At 31.6% G+C, this 27,604-nt stretch overlaps 1 protein-coding gene across 23 annotated transcripts in view; it reads left to right on the top strand.

Moving 5' to 3' along the window:
* Positions 1–2,098: 2,098 nt before the first annotated feature.
* LOC148619535 (RNA binding protein fox-1 homolog 1-like) overlaps positions 2,099–27,604 on the top strand; it is a 43,577-nt gene continuing 18,071 nt past the window's right edge. For 2 of the 23 annotated variants that reach the window (XM_088579548.1, XM_088579544.1), the window contains exons 1-3: positions 18,942–19,067; positions 24,492–24,815; positions 26,340–26,405. In XM_088579548.1, coding sequence (XP_088435674.1) covers positions 19,020–19,067; positions 24,492–24,815; positions 26,340–26,405 — 438 coding nt within the window. In that variant the 5' untranslated portion in view covers positions 18,942–19,019. The other 21 variants (XM_088579561.1, XM_088579557.1, XM_088579558.1 and 18 more) reach the window with 19 other exon arrangements.

Here is a 27,604-nt window from a genome sequence, read left to right as displayed (position 1 = left end):
TATATATGGTATTTACTTAAGGCGGATAAATCCACAAGTTCTTGTCGCTTGTCGAGATGGGTGGTGATCATATCTGAAAACACCTATCGTACAATGTCGAATATGAAACTTCCCCCTTTTTAGTATCAGAAAATCAGAACACATCCTTCGAGGTATTGAATACGTCTATTGCATAAACATATGGTGTTTATATTTTATACATATTCAACATCTAGAATTCATCTAAGAATTTACTTACTCTTTATATAACTCCTTTGTTCTGATATTGCACTGAACTAAGTAAAATTACATATTTTGAGATTTAGTATCCTGTATTTAGAGCAGATCAAGGTGAGGGTCTAGGGTTGTTGGACTTCACCCTTTTTCCTAAAAAATAAAGGCTTTGTGCATTATTTCAGTAAAAATGTCTAATATTAGAATGGGACCGAAATTTCTATATCCACACCGTTTGAGAGTATATTAAGATATTTGATCATGGTAATCGCCCACTGATGAGTATCCATAGAACGGTTTCCAGATTAGTTCGTCGAAGACAAAGAATTTTATTTTACCCAATTTTGCATGCATGATAAATACCAACTATATGTAATTCACCGAATTCACATACCATCGCAACCTGCTCAGTTTGTATTCCATTCAAATATTTATAACCATTTAAAGTTAAACGATAGATCATCCGAATCTAATCTTTTGATCTTGATCACCTTTGAGATTATCAAACAGGTGTATCTTTGTAATTTACACGAAAGAAAAATATATTGAAATCTAAAACTTTAATTATCTATTTCGGTATTACATGGTATCATACGTCTGTATGCAAAATTTCATATTTTTGCCAAGACCTGTTACGCTCAGTAACTCGATCGTGCATTTTATGTATTCGTTATATTAATGATAACACAGCTACAGTGTATTATAAAGTAACTTAAATCGTTCGACAGGTTGACGATTTTGTTAAAATTTTGGTAAATGCACGAAAAACTCACGCTCTGAAAACTTATATAAATTTGTTAACCAGCTGGACCCTACTGCCCATTCAACTTGTCACTTTCCTTAAGGATGTTTTGTCGAATTAACTATTCCCCAAGATTCCCAAAATTCTGGATCAAGTGCTTTAGTGAGATTTTCAAATTTCGACTTGAGAACACCAATTATTCAATTGAAAAATGGAATATCAGTAATACATGTCTTAATGGAAAGTGGAAAAGTTGATAATAAATGAATAAAAAGTTCAATTTTATTTCATCATGTATGTTACAATGTCAGTTTTGTTATTACAGCCCTTAAAAGCTAAAATCAACAAAATGTGTTCACACTCTTTAATGCAACAAATTACAAAATGTGTGATGTAGAAGCTTGGTAAGTCACACATCTACTTGAAGCAAGACATAAACAGGAAATTCAATTTGGTATAAAGTGATTTTAACAAAGATCTCACATGCAAAACGGATACAGCACTTAGATATAAAATGTTTGAAATATTCATAATCATTACAAGTTTTATTAAACGGAAATTTGAACCTAAAGTAGGAAAACGTTGCTTAAATTAAGATTTCCGTTTCCCAGTAATGAGTCAGTGCTTTAGACTAGCAAAATATGATACACGCAGGCTAAGTGTGTGTCTTAGGTTTGAATATTTTGGGTAGCGTATACACATGTACCCCATTTGAACGCGCCTTCCATTGTTGGTAAAGATTTTGTAGAGCTATATTGTATCTGAATTTCACATTTACATCATTTTAAAGTAATACATTCTCACTCTGTATCAGGATCCAAATTTATATTTGCCTTTTAAACAAGGCGGTTTTGTTGTTTAGTAATAACTCTTATGTTTAGCATCTATATGTCATCAAAAATTATATATATTTTAAGAGATGCACTCGACTGGAAACCAGGAAAGGACGAACCAGAATGTACTACAATTTCAAAACACTAAAAATTATTATTCGCAAGAAATAAAAGCTCACAAGTATATGCGTGTGTTTGTGTTTTTTCTTCATAATATTCAAAATCCATTTATTTAGAATTCAATATAAAAAGCATCACCATAAATACATTGCCGCTAGATGTCACTGTACAAAACAAAACCCACTTGATGACATCCGGGTTATCATTCAATTGCAGCAGCTGATTGCCGAAAAGTACAACGGGAAAGAAACTCAACGTGTAGACTTTTTCAATAGTTTGTGTACAAATCATGCTAGGCATTTAAATTTAAAGTAAATCATTTATTGATAGGTGACCTGAGAAAAGATACAGTACATTATTGTGGGCTTTGAAGCGTGATTAAATTTGATAAGCAAACATTTTCATTTGTGTTCGAAAAATGGCGGAAGTAGCCACACAAATTTCTGATGGACTAATGATAACTAACGACAAATCTGTGAAAATGTACATCCAAGATTTTAACTGTAAATTAAACAACATGGCACAGCCATCCTTCATCAATGGATGTCAAGTGAAGAGAGAGGACAACAAAGAAAATGAAGGGAAACGTGAGGTGAGTATTTCGCCATGTGCCAATGTTTATGTTTTGATAAGAACGAACACCTGTTACTGACACACAGGCGAACAGGTAGGTATAGAACAATATTTCAGGATGAATATGTTCATTAAGCTTAGCTAAAATTTGGGTTAAAATCATTTCAATTGACTATCAGAAATTTGATATTTTCACATTCTTTTTCATTTTCAGAAAGAAATTCCACACTTACATTGTTGTATGAAACAAAATGTTATGTCAGTTTACACGTAATATGACAAATTCTTGAGACTCAAATACTCATTTATTTAAACTTAAGCTTTAATTATTTGGAAGAACCAATGTCATAGTGTTATCACTAGTATACATGTTTGTTGCACACATTCGCTTTTTTATTCATCTTTAACCTATTAACTGACATTTACAAAAATAATGTTTTAATCGATTCTTCTTGATTATTTAAAAAGAAAAATAAATTTTACACTTACATGTTTAAGTTCGGATAAAATGGCAATACAATAGCCTGTTTGTTAGGGCCAATGTTTGGTCAAGTATTGTAGTTTAAGTGTACATGAACATGCATTTACCCCACTTAATTATTACAACATGGTACATGTACATGTAGTTCTCAATGAATTTTGGAAAATGAATTTGAACATTATCATTTTAAAAATGTTAGTTACCTTTAAAATTTTCTAAAGAAAGTATATTAACTTTTAAATCTTTCTTTGATTGTGCAATAATAGAGTTTTTGACGGATACAAACTCAATTTATGGATTTGTGTCTGAAATATTGTGATTTTATTTAAGAATATCCAAGCGTTGTTTGCTATGAGTAGAAAAACGAATATCTTAAGCACAATATTGAAGTTATTGAAATCATGTAGCCCACTTAAAATGATTGGTTCATATTTAAAATCGACAAAAGATTGTGATGCTGCAGCCTAAGAATCATTCAAGTAAAAAACACATTCATATTTAAAATGTTAAATCAGTATAAGATGTGTACATTGTAACATATTTAATTACAAGTAATTCTATGCATTAGTACCAATGGTGTATATATTTATACATGTAAATGTAACTGGATGCACCTTTTAAAAATGTAATATACAGTATGTACTGGTATATTTGTGTGGTATTTTGGCTACATAGAATTTAAAACTTCAAATGCACATACATGTACATGTATATATGTAGGTTGATAGAATTTTTTTACTCTTTGATATTAACAAACCTACAATAGTCACATACTTGGAATACAAGTCCTAAGAAAATTATAACTTTTTTGGAACATTACAGTGTACGTCATGTTTTCGTTGAATACAAGTATATCTGAAATTACATGTGTATCTGTAGGAAAATTGATTTGTACTACAAACTGTCTTGCTGAAAATGTTAAAACTGTAGTCTTTGAATTCTGTTCATGTAGTTTGACCTTAATTTTAGAAATGAAAAATAGCCGTAAAGACAGGGCCTAATCTGGAAATTGATGACACGGAGAAGTTTTAGTAAATTCCGTCTGAAAAATAACAATATTGACTTTTTTGTCTATATAGTATATTACAAAAACTTCTCCCTGTCGACGACAAAAGGGAGATGTGAGCACAAACAAGGAGAAGTGATTGCTTATTTCATCCTCTACATTAGGTCCAGTAAAAAATCAATTACATGCCCAAATATACATGTACATACATTGTATTTTGTTCATGCTCATTTAGGACAAAGACTTTACAAAGATTCCGGCTATTGTGATTGTACTTCAAGAAACAAGTAGGGTATTGTAATTTTGAATGACAATGTAATTGTTTATAAAAAAAAAAGGTGCAACTTTTAATGTACATGTACTTGATTAAACTATTTGTACATGACAGACATGTATGTTCAATGATTGCCAACAACATAGCTGAAATATTGCTGCTCCGACGTTAAATCCCAACAAACAAAGCCAACAACAGTTCTGAATCTCTAAAATAAACTTTTAAATCTACCCAAACAAAAAGAACCTTTCCTGGTGTAACAAATTAATAAGAATACTTATGATGTTGCTGACACACCTTCAATTCATCAATTGCAAATCAAGAACTAAAAGTACCAATGGGTTCATGTAAGGACACCATTAATGATATTGAAGTGGGTACAGTATATAAAATGGTAGATTGTAAATTGTGTACATATGTAGATATTTTTAATAGCTCAATGTAAGGTGCAAATGATATAAATAATTGTAGAGTATGAGTGTACAATTCATTTATTCACTGACACATCATTATTATGTTCTACACAAATTGTTAATTTCCCATGATATTGAGTTTAAAACAATGTTGTATGATTTTCAGGCTTGTGTTGTGTTGATTCTGTTTTAGGGTAAGCTAACCATAGAGAAAGATTGGTTCACAAGTAGCATGACTATATTATTTAGCTTGCAAGTTCCAAATCCACATCTGGATACCTTGTACATGTACATGTATAAAATGTTCATTGTTCATACAAATCCTAGAAATCTACCAACAGTCATTTTTACAAAAATGTATTTATGAAATATAAACAATGTAATCTAAATTTGAACACTGTGTTGGTCATGAAATATTTCCTTTCTTCTAAGTACTGGCACTTCATGTACATTTATGACACATGTGCACTTAGCTTATCTATTTAAAAATAATTAAGAGATTATTAATTTGAAACAAGGAAATTATGATATTGAAAAAAGTAGGGTTCACCTAACATTATACATATATAGCTCTTAATATCAACTGCCTCTCTGTTAACTAATAGTATAGCGTTGTGTATGAAGAATCAACAGAATGGGAGGGAGAGAAGTCATGATGAAAATTAAATCTAGAATTTTGAAACTTTCTGTTTTCCATGGGGGGGGGGGGAATTTGGCATAGAAGTTAAGTTTCCTGCTACAGAAATCAACTTTCCCTTAGGTAAATATTACTTGCCACTAGGAAATAGGAATTCTAGAGCACTGGGACTTATATATAACTACAGGCCAATAGTAAAGAGTTAAGACTGTGTCAGAAAGTCCGAATTTCAAAGGTTAGTTCTTAATGAAGGTGGGCCTGTATAAAAATGAGAGAACTGGATGAACATATGTCTGTACATGTACAAGTATTCAGAACGACTTGTGAAAATTGATGTGGACTAGGTGTTTTGGATGAATGAATCTTTTTGTGTTGCTAACAGTTTTAGGTACCGCTCCACTGTTTACTGCATGCCAAACAGAGTTTTTACAGCATGTCTGTATTTGTTTTACTGCCAGTAATTGGTATACTGAAGATGTGTGAATGTAGATTTATTATTTGGTTTCCTTTAGAAGTTTCTCAGAATTTTGGAATGAGTTGTTTTTCTTTTTTCCATGTATCTTGACTTCATTTCTTTGAGTTATGTATACTTAGATGTTTATTTTAAAAACTAATAAAAAGGCTTTCACATATATATATATATGTGAACTATTTCAGAATGTTCAAAATCTGAAATTTCCCATTTTACCTTTTAAACGAAATGATGATTTAGTGTTTATATTTAATATGACATTAGAAGTTTAGAAATAAAAAAAATGTTCTACTTGTCAGTGCACAATGAGTATTTGTTTGACAGCTTATGAGTTATGCTAAAAATATTTTACATTTCCCATGCATTCTGTCACATAAACTGTATTGTTTTTGGTACAAGTAGACCATATTATTTGTGTATTAACAACATGTATGTAGCATAAGAAATAAGACAAATGTAAATGTACATTTGTACATGTATTAGATTTAAAGTAAAATTTCATTATAACAGTAACCTGAATGAACTATGAATTATAGAGAAGTCCCCATAATGGTAATTAATACAAATTTAACCTTTGACCTTAAAAGCACTGACAGCCAGATTTCAGTCTGACAGGAAGTATAATCTGTAATACTGAGTAAGGATCTTTATCAGTTTCGTATCATAAACAAATACAAAAAATCAAAATCTGTTTATATTAGACCATGTGTTAAAGTTTTGTTACATAAATGTAAATTATGAGAAAAGAATCATAGTTGCTGTAAAACTTAAAAAAAGCAAAACTATTTAAGAACTAATATTAGTAATCAGGCCTTTCAGTAAGAGGTGGTACCAGGTACTTTTACCCTTCTAAACTACTGAAAGGTACCTCCAGAATTTTAAAATTTCATACATTTTTATGAAACAAAATGATGAAAAGTACCTCCTACAAAACCAAAGGTACCTGCATTTAAAAAAATAATGAAACCCCTGCTGAATATACATTTGAGTTAGTTCTCTGACAGGTTACACTTGCCAGTGATCTCCCAAGGGCCATATAGCATCACATTGCCCTGTTCCTTTATTTTTTACCAGTATGCTATCTGAAAAGAACTAACCATAAAGTCCAATACAAATCTGATGCTATAAATTTTAGATGCAAGATGCTATATTGAAATTCTGGAGTTACCAGAATGCTATCTTTAAATCTTAGGGAGATCATTTCTTGCTTCCTATTACATGTTCATGTTCCCTACATCTTTTGAACAAAATGGTCAAGGTAGTTCTAACCCAGGTTAAAAAAGACATTCTAGTATGTTGAAGGCACATCATGCAAGCATAAACATTCATTTAGATGAAATTGACAAAAAAGGACAACCAGGGAGGTTATCCACACCCTCCCAAAACTATTTGTAGGGGAAGGCTTTATGCTTAAAATGTTTCCTTCTATCTTTGGTTTTGTAATTTTCCATTTTGGCAGAGGTGTTCAGTGCCACAGAATGAACCAAGATAATTTTGGTTTCTGGTCAGGCAGGTTTCATGATGTTGACCCATGGTTTAGGACATTACAACTCAACGTTAGAGTGAGTCTATTCATGGAATACATAGATATTCTTAGGAGAAGTGTAAAAACAACCTTGCTTTTCTGGAGGTCTCCTATCTTGGCAAGTTTTCTCACAATGGATTTGAAATAAATGCACAGTGATCTCTGGTACAGCATAGCTCTTATGGTTTTTTTCCTCAGTGTTATAGCACAGTATCTATAGTGCATTCTATCTAAACTTGCTTCAGATAGCATAATACTGAACTTTATAATTCTACAGCTTTATGACCCTAGGAGATCTCTGATGGTTGTTGGGTGAAACTCCCTTCCTTTGACTTTCAGTCAAAAAACTTATAAGATCATAAAAACAATTTAATAGTATTATCTCTTGTCAATTATATTAAAACTTTCAAATCCCATTATTCCTATTGATTTCTTATGGCCATTAGACAGGAAATATTTGCTTATTTAGTCAGAGTAATGCACAAACTTAGAAATCTAAGCATTTGCCATTGTTACGGTTATTCTCTTGGGATATTGAAACATTATTTATTAATTGTAATCGGCAAATAGTATGATTTCCATCGATCCTGTTTGTTCCATTCCAATGATTGTATCTCTGTTTCATCGATTCAAGAATGTTGGATTTCCATGGATTTTTTCCATCGGAGAACAATCATTTGATATCTTTTTTATACTGATTGTTACATTTCTCTCTTAAGCAAGGATTAGAAAACCAGGATTTGATCTATTAGGTCATAAAGTTTGTCTTTTTAGAAGAATTTTACAGCTCATTTTTATTACCCTATAAAAAGTGTGCAATCTTATTTCATCTCTTATTTATTTATAGGTTCGTGTGTTTGTAGTGTTGCTTTGAATAGAAGTATTATTATGGTTATATCTTTCTCACCATACTTTTTATCGACTTTTTTCACACTGGTTACTCAGGTCTTGATGTATAAACTTTATACTTGGCTGTAAGAACCCAGGACGGCCAGGTGTTGAATGTTATATAAGTTCAAATGTTAAGTTCTTTTGTACTTGTGCAATTAGCAAGCATAAAATGGAATCCAACCATCTGTTGAATTTGATATGATGCTATTTTTGGAAAGGGCGTTCACTTTTGTTAAAGATTTTGTAAGTCTCTCAAATTCACATATCTGTCTACTTATTGTACTGTTGTTTGAAAACACTTAGTTTATAAAGATTTAATCCAAATATAGACTAGATGAAACATTTTTAGATCTGCTGAAGACTTGTCCTGCAGTTAAGAAATTTCCAAGCCTCATTCTTACAAAAGTTTTTTACTTCTGTAAATATATTTTAATTATTTTGCTGGTAGTACCGATAAATATGTTCTAGTGTTAATGCCATAAAGGTTTTAAATGTTTAAAAGTTATTCCAACCTCTGTGTACACTGTTAATATCTATGATATTTTACTAGTGAAGCCTAAGTATTAGTTTGATTTAAACAGCTAATATTGACATATTCCATACTTTTATTGTGCTTTTAATTATATAGATATATATACATGTTCCTTTTCTATGTTGTTATTTTACTGTAAGATATTACTATTTCTAGTATTTTATCTGTAACAATGTGTCACTTGTGCAAATACATATTTTGATATCGATTTAAAGTCAATTTTGGGGCTGTGTTTGTTTACACCTTTGGGAACATGGTTAGATTAGCCTGATAACACTTTCTCCCCGTCACAAACACTGCTCAATATTTAATAGCCTTTAAATAACGTTATGTACACACATGGTGATCAATGATTTTTGCTAGAGTAAATAAATTATTAATCTTTAGTCTACACAAATCCGCTTTTCCCAATATTTAATGTTTAAACTTCGGAATACTCTGTTTGATTATTATAGACAGTCTTTTTCCCACTGATTAAAGGGCAAGATGTTTTCCACTCTTAAAAGGGTTCATGAGTCTTCATTGTGATAAATGATGAAGACCACATAGGTTGTGAAGAAAACTGAAATTCATAGTACAAGTCCAGGCTTAGAACTATTTGCAGTAATCTATTCATTAACATCTTCACTAAGTGCTATTCCGTTTATTAGATTTTTAGGTACTTTAGCCAAATTCAGTCTTCTTTAGTATTTCTTTTTATTACCTAATAAAAGTCTGAATTGCTAAATTCCAATTGATTTGAAAGGATAAGCACCTTGATAGAGTTAGAGTTACTTCCCTTCCAGCATCACATGCTTCTCTTCATAAAGATTGGTATCCGAAAGCTACTGATGATCTTATTTTGTTATTTTTCCCCATTTATTATTATGGTTAATATATAATGAATAATGGGATTCAGTTTATTTAGCCATGATATATTTAACACCAGCAAATTGGTTTTTAGAATGTGGAATGATACTATGTCTTCATGATCATCGTGGGTACAACTTGAACCAGTAGTTTTATGGTTACAATTTGATTGGTGAATTTTCAGTCCTGTTTAAAAATAGTATTTTATTTTTCATAGTACCATTGAATCATACAAAAGCAGAATATTAGTGTTAATTGATTTGTATAGACTTAATACCTGATAGATATATTTTGGACCAATGAAAAATGAAAATTTACAGCTCAAATTCTGTAGAACTCGACCATTAAAAATCTCTGTAAAGAGGAAATAAAGATTATGACGATGATGAGACTTTAATCCCACCAAAATCCTATGTATGATTTTTGGAAATAATTAACTTAGCAGCAGTAACACAAAATCAATTGTCAAAGCATATCATAATCCAATATTTTATACTTGTAACAAATTATCACACTTTTTTAATTGAAAGTAGTGAAACAATGAGCCATTTCAAATGCTTAAACCTCAATTCAGCATTTGAAAAATACAATGAAATGGAAAACAAGATTAAAGCAGAGTGATCTAATGCTAGCACCTAGATGACTCTGCTACAATCTATGGAACACTAAGATCACCCTACTATAATCTCTAGGGCATAAAGATCACTGCTATAATCCGTGGTATACTAAAGATTGCTCTGCTATAATCTCTGGGACATAAAGATCACTGCTATAATCTATGGAATACCAAGATAACTCTGCTATAATCTCTGGGGCATAAAGATCACTGCTATAATCTATGGAATACCAAGATCACTCTGCTATAATCTCTAGGGCATAAAGATCACTGCTATAATCTATGGTATACCAAGATTGCTCTGCAATAATCTGTGGAACACCAAGCTCACTATGCAATGTGAGGCATAAAGATCACTGCTGTAATTTCTAGAACACCAAGATCTCTCCGCTATGATCTCTGGGCACAAAGATCACTGCTTCAAACTATGGAATACCAAGATCTCTCTGCTATTGTTTCTGGGCCACAAAGATCCCTCTGCTAAAATCTATAGAGCAACCAAGATTGCTCTGCTATTATCTATGGATCACCAATTTCTGTGGGGAAATCATTAGTACTATGATAATCTGTAGTTGAAGACATTGAAGAATTTACTACTCAGGGCTAGAGTTACTTCCCTTTTGTCTGTATCAGCAACATTTAAATTCATCAGTTTCAATTTCACACGCCTTATGTTCTGTGCATTAAAGAAAGAACCACTTGTTTTTGTGTGGTTACTACTATAAAATGTGTAGTATTTAAGATGTGTATGGAAAACAGTTTAACAGTGTTTTAGTACACATAGAAAGTTCTTTGTTTATTGCAACCGTGGTGTTAAAACTCTTACTCAAAGAATGTCTTGTTGTATTATACACCCATTATTGTATACTTGCTGTAAATTTATCATAATTGAACGATTATTTACGGCCATAATTTAATAAAATTAGATTTTCCTGTAGCAACTTGCTGTTGGGTTTCTTTGCACTGGTAACATGAATTTATAATGTTAAAATAAAAGGCGTTTATTAGGGGCTCATAATAAATTATAGCCTTTGGAGTGTTTGCTTTAAAAATTGAGATCTAGTTTGGTAAACATTACATTTTATATTTTGAATTGAACACCTATTGGGTACATTTTAAGGTTCAATAGAAAAATTGGTAGTTCTAAATTTCTGTTTGGTTCTCCAGAGGTGTAAATAACAAGAAATAAATGGGTAACAAATTTGATTAAATTGAACTTTAAAGTTACGATTCAAGCCATTTATTCTTAATACATAAGTGACATTTAAATTGTAAAATGCTTCAAATTTGTGCCTCGAATGTAGCTGAAAATCTTTATTAAAGAGAATTTTACCCAGTATGTATTTGACAGTTGGATTGTATCAAAAGATATTGTCTGAATTTCTTGCAGTATCATTGTCATAATATGAGTGACTTTGCTATTATTATAAGACTAAGGGATAAAAATGTTGTAACAGTGTAGTATTGCAGTTAATTGGCTGCATTTACTTTTCAAGAAAACTACAATAAATTAAGTATTCTTGTGTGCATTTGTTATTACAATTTGTTATTCAAAATAAGGGAGTAACGTCCTAGTATGTTTTCTGAATATTGTACTTAAGCTGAGGTCAGATTTTTCCTCTTAATTACTATTTTCAAAAATTCTGGCAAAAAACTAATTTCTGCATAAAAACTACATGTACTAGCCTCAGACCAGCTATCATTATAAATGAGAACCATTACACGCCAGATGTCGTTAAAGCCATGTTTCATATAGGTGACTGACACACAAAATGTATGCACATACGACCTGAGGGTGAGATGTCACCACCCATAAGATCTATGTCCAACTATTTTACCTATAGTAATAACACATGAAAGGGATAGTGTGTTCAGTATATTAATTATACCAGATATAGCGATAGCTTTGAGGGGTTTTAAATGATTAATGTAGCAGCTCTGTCCCTCGGAGAATATGGGTGTAGCATACTGTTGAACAATTGGTCCTTGGTTGTTGAAGAGAAATATACAGTTTTCAAGAGTGGATTTATTTTGTGTTAATCTTATTGCTTTCCTAGTGGATAATTTTAGTTTCTGATAATCTTTAACAATGATGGTAGGTTTTATAGTATATTTTTTTAGCTTTTTTGTCAAAATTGATGTATTACAGTTCTGTAGTCTGTGAGAGGTCAGTTTTTTTTCTTGGTAAATTGACCTAATTAGAGTTCGATTTGTACAAATGCAAGCTGCTGAATACCAGTAAGTGATGTGCCAAGACTATGTTGATATTGGTAAGACTATGTTGATATTAATGAATCTTAGATGAATTGGAAATTTTATAACCTATGTCAGTGTCACTTGTCATTTAAACAGGAAAGCTATGGTAGTATTGTGGTCCAATATGTAACAAAAAGCCATACTTAATCTGTATATCAAACATAAGATTAAGAATTTTTTTTCATTGAACCATTCATAAATATGTTTCTCTAAACTTATTTACAAACAGCTGTCTACTGCTTATCAGAAATTTATTTGATGTGTTAATTACTGTGAAAAATAAACAGAATCACAATAATTCAGATTCATATCATGAAATTTTCTCAAAATTTGAATAAAAATAGTCAGATATGAAGTGAATAAAAATAGTCAGATATGAAGTGAAACGCAATATTAAAAACAAACTATAATTAATGATATGTTGAAAACTAATTTGTTCTTGGTTTATGTTTTGTCAATTAATTGCTTCTCAGGGAAATATTATTCCTAAGACTAAGATGCATCTTACCAACAGTAACTTTCCAAAGAATGTGAGAAGGGAAAAAAATAAGCTTGTAACAGCTGGTATTTTTAGTTAAATTGTGGTCTTTTCGGTGTAAACATGAATTTTCTGTTACTCTCATACAACTTTTTACACCTGTACACATTTATGTGTCTTTCTACAATATTTACATTCAAGTGTGTAGGCAAGTCACTGAAATGACAAGTTGATGTGTCACAAGGCTGGAAATAATGTACATGTAATTGAAAGTCTTGTGGATAATTACCACTTTGTCAAACAGTTTTATATATTGCCAAAAGATATGATCTGAGTTTCCATTTTCAGTATGGAAAATTGTACCCCTTTAGGGCATCATTAAGTTGCAAGCCTGGTACAATTATCCCTGAAAATCGATAATATTCCAATCAGATTGAGATAACAGGAAAGTAATCAATTAAAATCTATTGTGTCGCAGATGATTGGTTTCTGGTGATTTTACACCTGTCAGACTCTGTCTTACCTGTCCACTGATCATTTTGTCATAAATTCTTACCTGAATCTTTGAGATTGGTCGTTATATTACCTGAAAGATTGTAGTGTAAATTTGTATGGATATTTATGGTCAAGCAACTTTTACTTGATATTGTGTCCTGACTATTAACTATTGTATTCACTACTACCTGTGTCCCCCATCCAGGTAAAACAGCCTGCATTGTTGTATCAACGACATCATTTGTTGACGTTGAAAAATCATGGATGGATGTAGTATGAGTTTAGGTTAATACAGCAATATTTCACAGGATTTAGTGAAAGGTTGTGGACATGTAATTTATCATTTTGGATTATGGATTTATGTTTCATGATGGTTAAATTGTAGTGTTGAAAAGAATGATTTTAGCTTCTCCACTTTATACACAGGTAAGATAACAAATGTTTTCCACCTGTGATTAGGTCTTTGATGCAGCTGAAACATTGATCTAAACAATGGTGGTTACACATTCATTTATTAAGTTGTAAAGAATCGGAGAACAGAATTGATCAATTTTGATGAAAGAATAACAAAATGGTTTTTTTTAAGTTAAGATTTTAAATGAATGGTGTTTAATTAGTATTGAAGTATTAGGAGGGTAGTATTTACTTACTGATGAATCAGATATAAATCTCATTTGCTAAAGAGATTCTTTTAGATTTCCTGGTTTGGGATTATATTTGTTAATTCTTTTTAAATTGGATATGTAAAGTCCTTAGTTAGAATGTAAATGTAGAATGAAATCACAAGCAGTTGCAGCTATGATCATATATTACACCTATTTGTTTCCTTTGGGAAAATGAAGATTTGTCAAAATACAAATTTTTCAATAAATAGTTAAGAAGTTAAATTTTTGCTTTAAATTTTCCACTGAACCACTAATTGACTGTAGACGACTTGTAAGGTTTTTAAGTGTGTACCATTGATGTTTGCATAAGCTTAAGTGGGGAGAAGGGTGGAGATTGGCTTTTCAGTTTAAAAATCTTGACAGTATTTACATTTTGAGCGAGAGGCATTTTATGAGCGAGAAAGTAGATTTGGTCGATGTAACGAGATAAACAGCCTAGGGTTATACAAGTGAAAGTTAAACCTTATGGATGAATAATATGACGAGGATAAATTGTGTACAGGTGACAATTTTCCTGAGGTCAATCTTTAGTACCTTGATGACTTTCTCTACCTTTTACCTGTAAAATTTGTCTATCTGTTCATGGATACTAAGTTATCTACATTTTAGGGACTTAATGGGTCAGAAATGCAGGTAGATTAATCCACTTTCTGAAGAATAGTATTTACATCTTTGATAAAGATTACTATCTTTAAGCTCATAATTAAACCTTTGAGAGGACATCTTAACTTTCACCTTGACAAAGAATGTTTGATATGGGGAAATAGAAAATGGCTGTGAACTAAACATATATTTTAACAATTTTTTGTGACAATTTAGGTTTTCTTTAGTGTTCCGCAATTAATTCATAATATTACCATATTCTGATGCATTCACTTGGGTAACATGTATACATTTATATTGCATATGAGTATTTTCCTGTCACGATTGCCATTATGCTAGTATCTGTCAATAACACACTTGTATCAACATCCTTCAATGGATTTTTATCAAACTTGATACAATCACAATCAGAAAACCTTATTGCCATTGAGGTTAGGTCTAAAGGCTCAGGTCAAAAAGTAAATTAATTTTCCCTGAAAGTTTTTCTGTGCTGTCTGATGAATGGTCATCAGTGATAGTGGTAAGCTATTTTGTGTTAAATTTTTTATGCCTTGTGTATGTGCATGGAGATTTCCTTCTCTATATACCTATTATCAGCACATGGTTCTTATCACCAATCTTAATGTGGTCAGGTGATATTTATTCATAATTTTCCCTATCCAAGTATCATCATAATAAATTAACAATGTATATATCTGGCAAAGATAGGACCTAATTCAGCTTGTAGGTTTAGTATGCTTTGTTGATTACAGTGACCTTTATCTTTGGAAGTCTGAATTGGTTGAATATACTGATCATGTTGTGTTACCAAAATGGTTACAAATATTTTTGCTAAGATGCCAATTCTTCCAACAAACTTTTTCCAATATGCATCTGAATCATGAGATTACCTTTTGTCATTTGCATAAGCAACAGTGGACTTCAGTTATGGTTTCTAGCACTTTGAAGAAGTTTCAAACCCAATATTGTGTTCCTCTGTGTGTTTACAACCAGCACATACAATAGAAGTTTAATACATGTTTTGAATGCATGCATAAAGTCACAGAATAAACAGAATATTAGTTAATTGCAGTTTTATTAATCTTTATTACTAAATATGGTGTGAAATAGCAGATGAACCACAAAATTTATCTCCTGTTATCACAGGCTGAAGTACAATCAACCTGGTTGCCATGGTGGACCAGCTGCATGTAGTAAGCATCTGGAGATAAGGTTTTTAACAAACTAGGTGCTTTGTTATTAATTCAAAATTGACATAAAAGAAAGGTGTTAATATGACTTAAACATTATATTACTAACCAGGTTCCCTAATAAACCCTTGACAAAAGCTTTTCCTCTTTTTTCCCCTTTTTTTCATTTCATTTGCTTAAAGTCAGCATAAAACCTGAATCCTGATCTGTACTCCCCCTTCTCTTGGATTTGAAATATGATACATTGTTGGCTGCTACCAGACACACTTCTGGGCATTGTTAATGTCTCCTGTCTGTAGGACAGATACATGTACATGTTATGGTAGATTTATTCTACACAGGAATTTCTCTGGTTGATCAATACATGATTGACAGGTGTGTCTGTTTCTAATCTATGACTTATTTACCCAAATTAATTACTTTGATCTTGTCTGTCTAGATAAAACTTATCTGGGAAGATTCCTCTTGTTCCAAAAATGTAGATCAGTTCTTACATATATGAGCTAGCTGATCCAGAAAAAACTCAGCTTGATTTGGCTAAGTGACCCTTGACTAAGTTTACAGATTTAAATAGACTTTTTGCTTGTACATGATTCATAGTGCTTTGTAGGTATCTTTCTTTTCATCGACAGGCTTCTGAATGGGGGCTCGTGTATATTACCGTAAATTACAAAAAAGCTAAAATGGTCTTATATGCTTAATCGTAACGTGGAATAAAACACTGATTGTTGGATATCGAACCTATTAGAGGTTTTGAAATTGATAGTTGTGTTATTTCTTGGGAAATTAGATTGATTTGGGTGATAATATTACAATATATAACAATAACTGTACTGAAAAACATCTTGTCAATCAGTTTTGATGTACATGGGCTTATGTGCAATGATCTACAGGTATTTTTGTAAATAGACCTATTGTTGAAATTTAAATAAAGGTTGCTTTTATTTCATGTTTTTTTTTGTTTTTTTAATGAGAACAAATTGTAACAGGAGTTTGTTGTTTATAAACTAGTTCATTCTTGCAGTCTGCTCTGTTAAAGCTATGAAGTCATATTTGTGGGTAAATTTTGTATCCTTAACCAGTTTAGGCATGTACCATTTTATTAGCAAAAGGGGGGCTTGGGATTTTTTTTTTTTTTTTTATGTTCCAAAGTTTGGAAAAAAATTGTTTTACTCATTCATTTAAAAAAAAAAATATTGATTTCAGTTGCTGCTGAAATATATATAAAAATCGTTCGCTTGCACTAAAAACATTTCTGATCCCACATCAGATCCCCCCATGATAAAAATGGTCTATGCATATATCAGAGCTTTTTAGTCCCAAATCTTACATAAAATCCTCCTTATTGTTCCTATTTTTCTTAGACCCTTCAACAAATTTTGTAAATTTCATTACCCTATTTTTACACCCCCTCAATTCCATACATGCCAACCTTTTTGGAACCAAAAGTGGTAGAGGGGTTTGCCCCACCCCCACATTTTTTTTATCCTGGAAGCAAAATGCTGCATCCTGGGCACATTTTGGAGGATAAAAGACATTTAATAAGGAGAGTGAAAACTTACCATTTTGTTCATAATATTTGCCCATCTCCCCGATTTTTTCTATGATGAAGAAAAATGCTGCATCCTGCTGGGCAAATTTTTGAAAGAAAAAAAAAACATAATATAAACATTTTTGGGGCTTCTGGTGTATTGTATCAGGGATTTTCTCAAGTTACAAATCTAGCGTGCCAATTAACTTTTTTAATTGGTACATATGTATTGAAATAACAATGAAAAGGTCGGGGTATAGGTATACTATGTTGGACATGCATTTTACTCCCCTTTAATAAACTCCCCCAGTAATGGCAGTTATCACATTATGGACTCGAACATAACAGAGTTGAATTAAATAAAGATGAAAAATCGGCAATCATTTTTGAAATCAGTAGAAAAGTTTCTGAAGTCGGTAGGCGGTAGAATCATCAGAAAATTGGTAGACTACTGCCTAAAGCAGTAGGGTTGGCATGTATGCAATTATAGTGATTCCTGTTTTCATTCAAAGTGGATCAAAAAGTACACTTGTGACAGATGAAGAAATTATTTCATTGTCATAAAAAAATTACAATGTAATTCTTGGAGGTTAAAGGAACTTTTAGAAATCTCTAATAAATACTTACACTTAGTGTTTTGATATTTATTTATTATTACACTTAATATTTGTTATTTTCTATTCACAAAGAATAAAAATAATTGACGTACAGGTGTGGTCCTATAAAATAAAATTTCTGTCAAAGTATTGCATTAAGGAACTGTAGTTGACGTGTGTAATTGCATCAGTATATATATCTCAACAAGTATTCCTGTCATGATATCTAAAATTAGAATCAAGGTTCTCCAAATCTTGCTATTAATAATTAGCAATGACCTCTGATCAAAACAGTTGATGAAAAGTATAACAAAGGTCACAGGAAATAAACAATGCAGGGGTGCACTTTTAAATTTGACCTGTAAGTATGATTGACAGGTTGTTCCTTTCAATTCTTGGACATGGGCAGAATGTGTCGTCTGCTACATTTTCTGGCACTCTAGTAGTTAAGGAATGTGGAATGTATCCAGTTTTTGAAGTTAACCAAAAAGTCTTTCCATCCAAAAACAATGATTGGGATGCAATTAACAAAGAGCTTTGGGTATGTGTGTGTTAAAATGGTGAATAAACATTGATAGGGATATCATGCCAAGATAAAACCCTGAATGGGTATCAAGTTTCTGAGGAAACTCAACAAGGGGTCATGACAGAAACAATTTTCTGATAAATGCAGAAGATGCCATTATTTTGTAGGTTGGTTTTGGTGATGTTACTCATCATGTACTAGTAGTATTATGCTAATAACTGTAATTTTCACTTGTTGAAAATTGCACTGACATTTTGTCTTTCCATTAAAAATAAGGTCATTAGCATATAGATAATGTTTAATGAATCTAAATTACTTTTGAAGACTTCTGGATGTGTCTGTTATCTAACTAATGCTTATCTACACCCCTCCCCTCTTATTTGGTACTATCATATGACCCTAGGAAGAGCAAGATGGTTAATTCAATCCAGATGCTTCGCTGAACTTGTGTAGATGTGGTAGCTAAAATTTATGTATGTGAAGTTTTAGAAGAATTTTTATCATGAACCAAATGATGTGGACAGGAGCTCCCATAGCAGCAAAACCTCTGGTAATGTCTTTTAAATAATTCATGTTTTTTTTTCTGTCATTTGTGTTAAAAATGATTGTAGTTGGATAAAAGTATTCCATGTACACGTAACTATACTTTTTATGGGGCTTACTGAAGGGACAGATGTATTGAAATATTCTGGGAAATTTTGTAAAAATTTCTTAAATTTCATTGCTGTTTAGATCAAATAGATGTTCCGTATAAATTCGGAAGTGACATTTGTTTATTTCTATACGTGTTTAGGGCCATTTTTACACCAGTTGTACAAGCTAGGTTTTTGAGGAGGGCTCTTGAAGGAGTTAAGGGTTTTGTATTTATGAAATATTTAGTGATTGAAGCTTACAGGAGATTTTTCTTGTGAGGAATTGTTAATGTTTATTAATATAAACAAACCAAAAAAAGGATTCTTAGCCAACTGTCACATCTTCGTCAGTGTTTTTATTCCATTTGTTTTAGAATGGATAGTTGTCCTCTTTATACTATTGCTCTTTGCCATTAAATTTTCAAATAGAAATGTTGTAATAGCCAAGGTTTTTCCATTAGAAAAATATCTGTGTTGTTATTTTATGCTCAGTAGGTAGCAAGTTGTCCTTTTAATCGACATGCATCCGTTTTTTTAGTTTTTCATGTTTTCTTATATAAAACATTTAGAGCTTTTTTAGGAGGTTTTTCCCACATATATAAAAATATATAAGTTTCAGTTGGCTGCACTAATTCTTGAATTAAGAAAATGTGAAAATTAAATTCAGAGTTGAAGAAATGTAAAGTTTTCCCTAAGGCCAAAAAAAAAAGGTCTTTTTAGGGTTACATTCCTCCCAAAAATAGGGTAGGTCGGTAGACATTTTCATTTTATTATTATTTTTTTTTTATTATTTTATTTTTTATTTTTTGTCGACTTAAGTTGAGCCTATATTTGTAAAATAGCATGTTTATGTCATGAAAGTGTTTGGTTTTAAGGAGAAAGTTTAATTTTTAACATACACACCTATTATTCATGTCTTTTATTACAATACACTTATTTTTTGTAGGAATTTTGAACAAAATATAAGTACACTGTATTTACACTTGGATTTACGTGATATAAATTAGTCTCCTATTCAAAGGTCATTGTGACCTGGTTTTTAATGTACTTTCGGTTTTACAGGAAATGATCCGTATTATATCAGAAATTGGCGGAAATTACTGATTTTGTCAATTTTGGCGAAAAAATGTATTAGGGTCGGTCGGGAAACCTGAAACAGACATTTTTATTTTTTTTTTTGGCCTAATCAAATCAAAATTAACTAAAATGTCTACATTTTCTCTTAAACTCTTTTCCAAAAATTAAAGCCAGTATTATTGTATTAAACTTCAAAATATTCTCTATAACAATTTTAATTTCTACCGACATCAGAGACAAGGTTTATTAAAGTTAAATCTCAGTAGATTTCTGATGATAGAAGTCGTCATGGCAACTAGAAATATCAGGAGTGTATAAGATCAATGGACTAGATATAGAGAAATGGCAGGCTTGATTAATGTGTACATGGCAATATTATCGCAATCTTCTAAGAAGTTCCCTCTGCCAAATAGTTTTCTTCAGGTTTGTGTAGAACCAAATTATTGTTGTTTACTTGTACAATGTCAGCCCTTGTAAATCAGCAGGCAGTGTAAATGCTAAGTAGACATGATAGAAAAGATTTGGAGGGACTATGAAATCTCTAAAGTGTTACCAGTGATCATTTTGCAGTTAAGGTTAAACCATTTAAGAAGTTCTGTTGTTTACTTTCCAGAGCACATTTTATTTAAACCAAATTTCTACCTTTTGTAGGAGTTACTATAGAAAAACACCTCTATATCTCAGGCTCTTGGGGCTTAAAAGTTTACTTTAGGAACCAGGTTTATGGTATTTGTAATTGTCAGATTCTCAACCTCTTTGTTGGATTTAGGGTTTGTTGTGAAATTATGAGCTTTAGCCGTCACTGAGTCATGCTGGAAATGCATGTTATGTAGGTCACACACCCCTTTTCTTTTTCAAAAGATTTTTGTAATGTACAACCAGATAGAGTTTTATTTTACAAATGTCATGTCCAGTTTATGGCAGTATTTTGTTCAGGTTCTTACAACTTCATGGGTTCAAATTTTCTTCAAGAGTGAAAGGTCCAGGATTTTTCTGCATACTAAATGAAAGGCCCTGTATAAGAAGCTGAAAGTTTGTCAATAAGAGTAAACCTAAATAGGTACATGTAGGTCCAGGACCTAGGTAAATGATATTTCAAAAGTTCTGCATTAGAAATTAAAGGTCCCAGACCTTGGACTGCTAATTTGAATCCCTGCAACTTGTGGATTACAAGTATGGTCTTTCTAACTTTTTATGATTTTGATCATTTATTTCTAATTCATCCTTTTTTCATATAATTTACTTGAATTTGAAAATTACATGTTTAATTTCAAATGCTATTGTCCACACACTCTTTTTTAAATGGATTTCCTGGATATTACCCCTCCCATTAATGGACAGATGTTTTGTTGATTGGGGATAATATCAGAATAAACAAACAGCAAGATCAGCTGTGACCAATTGATATTTCTAAATGTGTGTGAGTTAGGTGTGAAAACCCAGTGTATGTTTGTGTATAACTAGAGCTGTGACAGCTCATAACTGATATGTATACATAATGTATTAAGGGGCAAGTCCTTCCTGTCATCAAATCATATGGAACAGTGTCAAACCACGACTAGTAACTGAAACTGTAGGGATGCTCTATACTGACATTGTTTATTGAAACCCCCAGGGAGATTGTATATTTGCAGGATTATAATTTTAATGGAGGAAGTTCTTGTCAGTTTTGTTTATTGACTCTCAAACATCTATTTGGATCCCATTCTTGGGTCAGAAGCAATCAGTGTGTGTTAAGATTGTGATTGGTCAATAGTCAGCATCATCTTCTGTGATTTTCTTCAAGTGAAATCAGGAAAACAAGAGATTTTAAACATGGTTCTTGGAAGTACTTTAATATCGAATCCTATCCACATTAAACAGGTTTGTTTAGAAAGTTTTTGATTGATGGAGTACAGCATGTATTATTGTCATCAAATTCTGACATTGTTATGATTTTAAAATGTAGTTATGGACATTTTGTATTAGTAGGGATTTTCCTGCCTGTGTATAGTCAAACCAATTCAATCAATATTTTATAAAATATGTTATGCTTAATGTTATTTTAACAATTATGCTGCATTTTCATGTTGTACATGTTACTCCAATTGATAAATATGTTTTATTTCTGTTAATTCATTTATTATAATAACAAGCTGTTAGTGGAATTTTTTGGTGACATATGGTCAAAATTGAGCATTTTTTCAATCTTTTGAGTGTCTATAATCAATAAAGTTAAACAAATTAATCTATAGCTTTCCTAAAAAAATATGTTTCACATCATAATGTATGATATGATTCATGATGGACTCCCTATTTACAGTTTTGCAAGTACTTTAGAAATTTCTTTTTAAAAAGTAGTATTATCGTATGACTTTGATTTTTACAAATCAGCCAATCACTTAAACCATCAAACCTTTGAAAAGCTGCAAAAAACATATGTTAATTACTTTGATAACCTGATTATACCAGGTAATATATCCTGGATATAAGTGATAAAAACAAATCTTTTGTATAAAATCAATGCAATTAGGTTAATTACACACTTATTTGGCATATGAATTAGAAATTTACTATGTCAATCAAACAAAAGACAGATCAATCAATTAGCTATGGAAAGTATCCTTTGTCTGGTAAAATATTTGTGAGATCAACATTTAACAAACAGGAAAAGTTGGAAAAATGAAGGCAATTTTAATACCAATAATCAAAGTACATTTCAGTAATGGACAGACAATGCTAAATGTTCATATATATTTCTTAAAAATTACATATTTTCAAGTGCTAGAATCTCCATGATTTTGCAGCAATTGCCCAAACTTAGACAGTGTTTTGTGCAATACAAGTATATAAGTCCATGCTTACTTTTAAATCAATTCATTCACTTCAATGAGAGAGAGGGTTAAGTTACTGTTTTTTTAATGAATTGTACTACATTTTATATTTGTCTGTCCTAACCCCACAGTTTTTGTCCTCAGGAGAATTCATCTACAGCATTTGGATAAAGTAACTAAAAATTGGCTGACAGATGTTCTTGTGATGTCTGATGCAAACTATTGTTCCTTGATAGTAGAATGAAATTAGACACTGATCAAAATGTAGAGTATCCTGCTTGTTGTAGAAAAAAAATTTGCATAATCTTCTTTAAAACATTGGCTGCCTGCAATGTTGCAGTGCTAAATAAACACCACATTTATCAGTAAAAATGGAAAAAGAACTAAATTGGTATTGATTTTAAGCTTCTATTTAGGAAAACCCCATCAAGTCCTCAGCCCTCATGTTTTGACAAATATGATATAAAATACAATTAACAATTTTAAGAAATTTAATAAAGTATGTAGGTTATTAACGTCATATTTATTGGTCAGTGTTATTTTCAAGAAAAGGTCAAAAATGGTCAAATATAACATTGGTATATGAATCCAAAACCCTGGAGTTACCAGTATCCAATTATGGAAATTGGAAAAGTTTGGATCTTACCATAAGCTGACCTTTATTGTGGGTAGGGAATTCATATCGAAAATTGTGTCTAATAAATTCTTATCTGTTGGGAGAACTGATATTAACCAAGTCATGGTGTAGACAGCTATTTTGTGATCTCTATATTCATATTGCATTGTCAAATGCTAGGGTGGAGTAGTATGATGGGTTTGAAAAGGATATATTGTTCTTATTCCTAGTGTAGGGATAACTTGATTACATGAAAATAACTTCAGAAAAGTGATATTTATTGAACTGTTTTAGTAACTGTACAAGTTTATCTATGAATTGTGCATTTCCTCCTATCGCCATGATGGTAAATATTTTTGCCTGCAGTTTAATGTTAGCTACGTGTGTTGTGTATACATATTCATAGGAAGTGTGTGTGTGTATTTATAATTGGATTATATTATAGTCAAGGAAGCTGTAGATTAATTGTACATATATATAAACCTGGGTGACAGGAAATCTAGCTTTTAATTTGTGCTTGATGATAAGGGTTTATATTCATCCAACAGGAACAGCTTTATCATTCTTTATTTTTACTATAAATTTGTTTCACATGATTTGAACTGCCATTTTGTAAGTAAAGTTAAGAAGTAAATGACTTATTTTCACTCTTTAAATACATCAATTTCACCAAGGATATGAATGAACCTAATTTAAATGTAATTGATATTTTTTTATTGGTTTGTGGGGAAAAAAATGATATTTGTATAATATTATATATTATTATATTATTGTAATATTATATTTAATATCATTGTAAGTTGACATTATTCATATTTTTGTATTTTTGTTTTCAGCACATGGTGCAAAGTCAGATGCCCCCAACATACCAATTTGCAGCTCAACCTGCGGGGCTCACGCAAGCAGGACTTGCTCAAGCTGGACTAGCACAGACAGGTCTAGCACAGGCAGGCCTAACTCAGACAGGTCTCACAGAGAGTGGTCTACAAACAACAGGGTTACAGGATTATACACAGGTCGTAGTTAGTTCAGCTATGCCAGTCAGTGTTTCCTCAGAAGCCACATCACCATTTAAATCCGAACAATCATCATTTACGACAGCTGCCGTCACACCCAATGGTGGGGTAGAACAGCAGACGGTAAGAGCCAGGTCGATAAATGTACGTTCCCTTACTTTCTTAGCATGTACAGAGTGCTGTGGAAGTTTGCGGTAATGGTAGCTGCCACCTAACCAGCAGGGCACTTAGAACAGATTTCTGTGCATGCTTTTAGTGTAATTAACTTTGTGAAGTTCATACATGGCATCAAATTCTCATTAAAAAATAAATTTTAGAAGTAGTTTTTCATTTCTCAGGCAAAGACACTTTTAATTTGTGTAATCTTTTTTCAAAAATATGTCACATATCTAAAAACATAAATGTATACTGTATTTTAAAGATTTGAATTTGATACTTCAAGGAAAACAAAAAATGTGAACATTGAGTGCTGACCACACCCATTGACCCTTTTTGAACTGCAATAAACCTGAAAAATTTGATGTCATCACTGTCAAGTTTGACTTATTAATTCTGCTGTTTACAGCACATAAATTGTCAATGGTGTTGATTGACTGGGAATTAAATGTTGACATATGGGTACAAATTAGATTTACTCATCAGGGTCATTTTATACCATGCATTTTGTCATCATAGTTTCTAGTGCATTTGGAAAAGAAAAATCAGTTTAAAGAAGTTGGTTTTGGCATGTTTGTCTAAAATGATTACAATACTGTACTAGAATTTAGACAGATATTTTACAAGATGGATAATTGCAAGTGACTTTTACACTTAGTCAAATGTGTACATTGAAAATATTTGGGCTCAAAAAAGGAAAGCCTTTAAATTGTTTTTTTCTATTAGCTTATAAAGATAATGCATAGAAGCAGGAGCATTTTTGTGTTTAAGTTCCTGATATACATGTAAGCTAGCACAATTTTATATTTTTAGTACAGTGTTCTTGTGTGTGACCCCTTTTTTGTGGAGTTTTAACATGATATTGACAAAATTAATATTGATAAAATTCTAACACAATTTATTGACTTGTGATTGTGTCTAAAACATTAACTCTCCTTCCCACTTGGATCCCATGACCATCCATCACCCTTAACACTCAGTATTAAGAAGAAGCCTTTGTCAGGTTCATATGACTCATTATAACATCTGGTTATTTGAAGAAGCTTTTTCAGTGACTTCCTTTTTCAGTTTAAGTGGCTGTAACAGCACAAGATGTTGAATGCATTTGGCTTGTAACATGCTAAGAAGGAAAGCCTTGTTTAGAAGCTTATCACAATCTTCAGTGAATATACTAAATAAGTGCTTTGTTCTAAATGACTGTTTTCGACTTCATTGTTAAATAAAGTGACCATTTAACATGGGGTAAAAATAAATTAAGTCTTTTTAATGATCTTTCCAGGATTGCTAATTTATTGTAATACTTAATTGTAAAAACAGAATCCCAGAAAGTGTAAAAATAATCAAACTTGAGTTAAAAATTTCAGTGTAGGGAGTAAAAACCTTTAATTCTATGAGGTTGATATTCTGAAAACAACTACAACTGTACATACTCTGAATTCTGTATTTCTTACCTTCAACACCATTTGATAATACAAGATGATAACAATTATTTGCTTGTGTGTCATATTGTAGGGACAGCCATTGAATATATTGATGCCAACCTCACACTATGAAGAATTGCAGCTTGGAATTGGACAGGTTTTATCCACTCATCATTCATTAAATTGCATGGCCCAAATTGTTATGTTAAGTTAGTCACAAGTCGTTATGTATTTCATGTTTTTTCTGTCTATTGAAATGGAAATGATACCAACCAATTCCAGCCGAAAGCTATCCTGGTTCCCGGTACTACGTTTCAGGTATTAGCTACCAGCAATACACTCTCACGTATATTTGTATACGTGTAACATACTGAATATTGCGATCGGGAACCAGTCTAACCTAAAGCCAGACTGTTAGTTATGACAGATTTTCTTGTTTTTGATCATGGATATTGCATGGAAATTCAAGAAGATTACCAGTATATTTTTATTTGGCTTTTGAAAAGTAGGAAATAGTCAGACTGAACTTTCATCCAACCATTTGTTCAGAAGTAAACATCTTTTGTAGTTCACTGAGATACTCACTTAACATGAAATTCAAAGATCTGTGACTGGCTTTGTTATATGAGACTGAGTTGATCATTGTTCTCTTGTCAAAGTCAATGTAAAAAATACTGAGAGCTCCATAGCTAGCTATTATCAAAATCTATACTTGGTGTAGGACTGGGGATTACTCTAATTTTACATGATAATTGGTGTCATTTATATTCCATTATAGATTATCTGTCATCACATGAGTCAGTGATCAACTCCGTAAATGATAGAAGGGAAATTTTATGGTTTAAAATTCCATATAAACTACCAAATTACACTGAATTACTGAATGTAATTGGCTGATTTTCACTTTTACTGATACTGTACATGCTTATAAAGTCTTCAAATATTCTTAGAAAAAATTATTTGTAATTTTTTGTTCAGACAAATGAGGGTTTCTTTGTGATGCAATGTTGTGCCGGGAGGTTTAGTCTGATCTCAAACTAGTACTTATTTATTTGAGGAATTTAGACAAAAAAACTCAAGACTCTTAACAGTTCTATTCAGTTATTCAGTGTAGTCAAGAAACAGAAAAATAATGTCAGCTAAGTAAAGGCTATCATATGTATGAGCCTTTTAACGCAATAAATGTCATTTTATAACTTTCATTGAAAATGAGCAAAAAATTATCAAAAGTCTGTCATTTCAACAAAATGTTCTAATATGCTATTCATACTTTTAAAAAAAAATTAGAGCTTTTAAGTAGCACTCCAGCTAAGGATCATGCAAAATGTGATTCATGGGTAAAAAGACTACATATTT

This window comes from Perna viridis, chromosome 4 (genome assembly GCF_037379345.1).
Source record: "Perna viridis isolate PV_CMFRI_1.1 ecotype Kerala chromosome 4, ASM3737934v1, whole genome shotgun sequence".
NCBI classification, from domain to species: Eukaryota; Metazoa; Mollusca; class Bivalvia; order Mytilida; family Mytilidae; genus Perna; species Perna viridis.
Note: the sequence above shows the minus strand (reverse complement) of the source record. Positions and strands in the feature narration are given on the sequence as shown.